The sequence below is a fragment of the Brassica oleracea genome, chromosome C3 (assembly GCF_000695525.1).
Source record: "Brassica oleracea var. oleracea cultivar TO1000 chromosome C3, BOL, whole genome shotgun sequence".
In the NCBI taxonomy this organism is placed as follows: domain Eukaryota; kingdom Viridiplantae; phylum Streptophyta; class Magnoliopsida; order Brassicales; family Brassicaceae; genus Brassica; species Brassica oleracea.
The window spans coordinates 59,960,706-59,964,763 of record NC_027750.1 but is presented as its reverse complement, the minus strand read 5'-3'; the positions used below and the strand labels follow the sequence as shown (position 1 = coordinate 59,964,763).

Genomic DNA, 4,058 nt, shown 5'->3' with positions numbered 1-4,058 from the left:
TTTGACTCCAAGTTTTGAGTCACTTTTGCAAAAAGCCCTTAATTATAAGGACCAAAATGCAAATAAAAATTTGAAACTTCAAATTTGGAGTTTTGAATGGTGAAACTTCATTTTAAAATTCTAAATTTGAAGTTTTGAAGTTTTTTTTTTTGTAGAGAAAAAAAACTCTATATTTGAAGTTATAGAGTTTATTTTGGAGATGCTCTAACAATGAAATAGGTAGTGCTCTAGGAAGAGGTAACTTAAACTTTCTGTTATAGCCGCATAGCTTAAATAATGGTTTGCAAATCTTTTATTTATTTTTACACTAAACCACATGAAAGTCTCATAGTAATCATAGATCATAATATAAGATAATTACTAAAATTGTTTATAAAAATTAATGATTAGAAATTTTTTTTACTAAAATTAAAGTCTCATCCTAAAATTATGGAGACAAATAAGCATTTTACAATATGATAAATAAATTTCATTACAATGTGAAAGGCTTATGCATTAAGAACACAGCCCAAGGATGCTCATGATTAGCACTTGTGGGTTTCGGCAGACACGGATATATATATACCATGTCTAGACTAATAACAAAACATACTATACATCTGCCACTATTCTTACTTAGAATCAAGCTACTGAAATATAAAATTCTTATATACTTGGCTACTTAAAGACGAAAGGCAAAAGATGATGGTTGAGTGTTTGAGGAGACATCAGAAACCAACTTAAAGCTGTGGGAAGCTTTAAAATTGGTGAGAGGATGATCAATCTTGAGATCATAGTCACCATTGAAGAATGAGGCTTCAAAGAATCCATCAGCATCAGTGAAACCTTTGGTTTGTCGGCGGAAGCCTCCCCATTCATGCAGAAGTTTGTCGACCACATCACCGGTGGGTAGGTTCTTGAAGTTTCCATCAGTGAGGCACATTCGGTAACAACCTGTTGGTGAATAACCTGCCCATGTCACTATTCCTTTAACACGAGGATGTGCGTGGCCTTCCCTTAGGACCTGTTCGAAATACTTGGCCTGCAAGAAAACCGAACATCAATCAGATAATGATGTGCTCAGGGCCCTAAACAAAATAATGGATGTGAGAGACGGGACTTTTTTTTTGTTAACTAGGAAGAGTTTGGGCCTTAGGCTTAGGCAATAATCTTCCTCTGTCTAAAAACCAGTATTTGCGAACGCCAATAATACGGCTCAAAACATTTTTTCCACCGGGCTCGAACAAGGAGCTCAATAGGACTAATCCCTTTGGTTAACCACTAGCCTACAAACCAGTGGTAAGGACGGGACTTTTGTTAACCATTATAAGAGAATAAGAGTTACCTGAACATTCTTAGGAGCTTCTACGTCGACCTCAGTGAGCCATATAGGCAAACCAGTGGCACCAAGAATGTCAAGAGCTGATCTCATAAAGGGAATGTTAGGAGTCTTAAAATGAGACTCAAGACCAATCCCTAACGATATATTTCCACGAACCACGATAGATTTAAGCTCCCTAAGCTTCTTCAAATACTTTGCTGGACTAGAATCTGAATCCCTCGGTTCCTCTAACGTATTGTACTCATTTATAAACTTAGTTGACGTTGGATCAAATGCTTGAGCCATCTTAAAGATGTTATAAGAAGCCTTAGGACTCATCTTTTTCTCAAAGTACGAGAAATGAAGATTCTCATTCACAACGTCCCAACCCTCAAGCTGGCCTTTGTATCGTGAAGCCACAGATGAAACCCTTCGTTTCACGGCATTGTAGAATTCACGACTAGAGAGGGCGTTTAGCCATTTAGTTTGATACTTAGGGTCGTTCCATACAATATTGTGACCACGTACAGCGACCCCGTGCTTCTTGAAAAATCTCAACATCTTATCAGCGATCGAGTAGTCCTCTTTGCCTCTGACTACTTCGGTGCTGTACCATTTCATTTCATTGGCGAAAGTTGTCACCGTGAACCTTTTAGTGAACCAGTTTTGGTATGCGTGGCTCTCAAGTATGTTCTTCTCTACCTCGCAGCCGAATGGGAAGCCGAGTTTCCTCTGTTCTATGGAAAGGCTTGCCTTCTGCACTGGCTCGCCTTTGCTGTTTACGACTCTGATTCTCACGGTTCTCTTTCTCTCCTTATGAATGCTATGATCTTGGTGAGAGTTCCACTCCTCTTGTGTGAATGGTTGCAGTGAGACGCTATCTACCCAAATCTCAACCCTTGTGTCGTTGCTCTACACATGAGCAATGAAACCAGACACAAAATAAACTCGCTGAATGCGAAAACTGGCGCTTAAGTGAAGATAATATTTCAAAATGTGAGAAACTAGGTCCGGGAAAAAAAGTTGGAAACCCGAATTTGCGAACTAAATGCAAACAGAAAATCAATGGAAAATTATCTGAATGGATCCTACATGGTGATACAAAAATCTTTTCGAACTCAAAAGGATACCCTTAAAAATTTTAAAATCTGAAAGCCCGATCCGAAGATATCTGAACTAGAATTAAAATAACTGAAACCATAATAAATATTGGTTACAAAATGAGTCTTGGCGTGTACATTACGAATGATAACTGAACCCGAAGTGTTATTATACTAATTCGACCCAAAATAATCGCCGGACGGGGCTGCTAAGAGACTGAAACCCCAAAATCTGAAAAATCCATAAAACCCGACTCAACCGAAAAGGATAGCCGAACGCAAGACTGTGAAAAGCACTCGGGACCATGATATGATTACCTCGAAGTAGAGTTCGCCAGGGCCAGATTCATCAACAGTGAGACCACCTTTGAGCATGGACCAACATTTGGATTCAGCAATGACCGAACCTGCATGCTTATATTCACCGTTCGTCTTGAAAACGGCACTCACTGGAGCCTTTCCGTTGTTTACTTGTAGCCAAGCTATGAGGAACATGAAAACAAAGCAGGCCATTGTTCTGATAGGGTTTAGAAAATTCGAAAGAGTTTGCTCCAAGAAACAGAAAAACCTATATTTTTTTTTACCAGAAAAAGTGTAGAGACGTCCCTTTTCCAGATGAACCTTCTGTGAGACGCTGTCATGAGGCTGTTTCCTCTCTCGTGCAACAACAAATTTATCGTGTCCAATATCTTTAAATTCGATTTTTGCGTTTCCAAATGGTAACCAAGCTTGTGGACCATCTCGTAGGTCAGGGTTCACGATGATTCCTCCATTGTACTGTGGTTTTAAAGGTTTATCTAGACACTGCACCAAAACAAAACAAAAGACAATAATAATTTAAACAAACATGTCCAACTTCAGCAAATTGAACATAACATTGCTTGCCTCTACGGTTGCAGAATAATCATACGGTACAAACGTTGTATTACATCCTGCAAATGTTTTCAAACATAAACAAAATATTCAATATTAAAAAGTAGAAGAAAATAAGAATCATATGATAAGATGGAGAACAACTTGATAGAGAAAAGCTCCAGAGGGCAAGCAGCTGCAGAAGAAGACGCTTCATTGTGATGATAATGAAGTTTTGTTTTTGTTGATCTTATTTTTATGGCTCTCCCAAGATCTTGATATAGTAAGAAATCTATACTATTCTTGAAGATCTTGATATAATTGATGAACAAAAAGAAGTTTACTAAACAAAAAAAAAAAAAAAACAAGCTTTACTAATCTTGATTGCCTTGATAAATATTAACTATTATCAACTTTTAAACATACTAGTTTTGGTAAATAAAATTCAATATATTTATCCATGAACTATCAATAGAAGCACCATCTTAAAATTGTAAGTGATTTTCAAAGACTTAAAACTTTTAGCAAGGAAATTATAGTCTAGTGCGTACATAATTAAACAAAAGTATAGTTGACAGAAAAAAAGTAAGCTGACAGAAAAAAAGTAAGCAAAAATAGTCAATAATCAACAGTTAGATATGTAAACTATAAAGTTCCTAAAAGAAACACACAAAATGACAAAATTAATCTTAAATATTATCTGTGAAGCCATTTATCCGGTTATAAATGTTTCAGTTATGTTGGTTAAGTCTTGTGGTTAAGTATTGAACATTGGTCTAGTTCTTTTTTTTTTCATGGGCTTTTTG

The 4,058-nt window shown here is 36.7% G+C and overlaps 1 protein-coding gene across 1 annotated transcript; it reads right to left on the bottom strand.

Annotated features, from left to right (window-relative positions):
• Positions 1-515: 515 nt before the first annotated feature.
• On the bottom strand, positions 516-3,485 carry LOC106333142 (endo-1,4-beta-xylanase A-like). The gene is made up of 6 exons (XM_013771616.1): positions 3,418-3,485; positions 3,286-3,332; positions 2,985-3,204; positions 2,719-2,882; positions 1,325-2,212; positions 516-1,021 (listed from the first exon to the last, which is right to left on the bottom strand). The coding sequence occupies exons 1-6, from the start codon at positions 3,467-3,469 to the stop codon at positions 662-664; spliced, it is 1,731 nt and encodes a 576-aa protein (XP_013627070.1). The 5' UTR covers positions 3,470-3,485; the 3' UTR covers positions 516-661.
• Between the last annotated feature and the right edge of the window lie 573 nt (positions 3,486-4,058).

Coding starts and splice junctions, on each gene's coding strand:
- LOC106333142 (XM_013771616.1), bottom strand. CDS start 3,469: ATGAAGCGTCTTCTTCTGCAGCTGCTTGCCCTCTGGAGCTTTTCTCTA. Junction 2,883..2,984: donor ACGTCTCTACACTTTTTCTG/GTAAAAAAAAAT, acceptor TGTTCCTCATAG/CTTGGCTACAAGTAAACAAC. Junction 1,022..1,324: donor AAGCTCCTAAGAATGTTCAG/GTAACTCTTATT, acceptor GTTTTCTTGCAG/GCCAAGTATTTCGAACAGGT.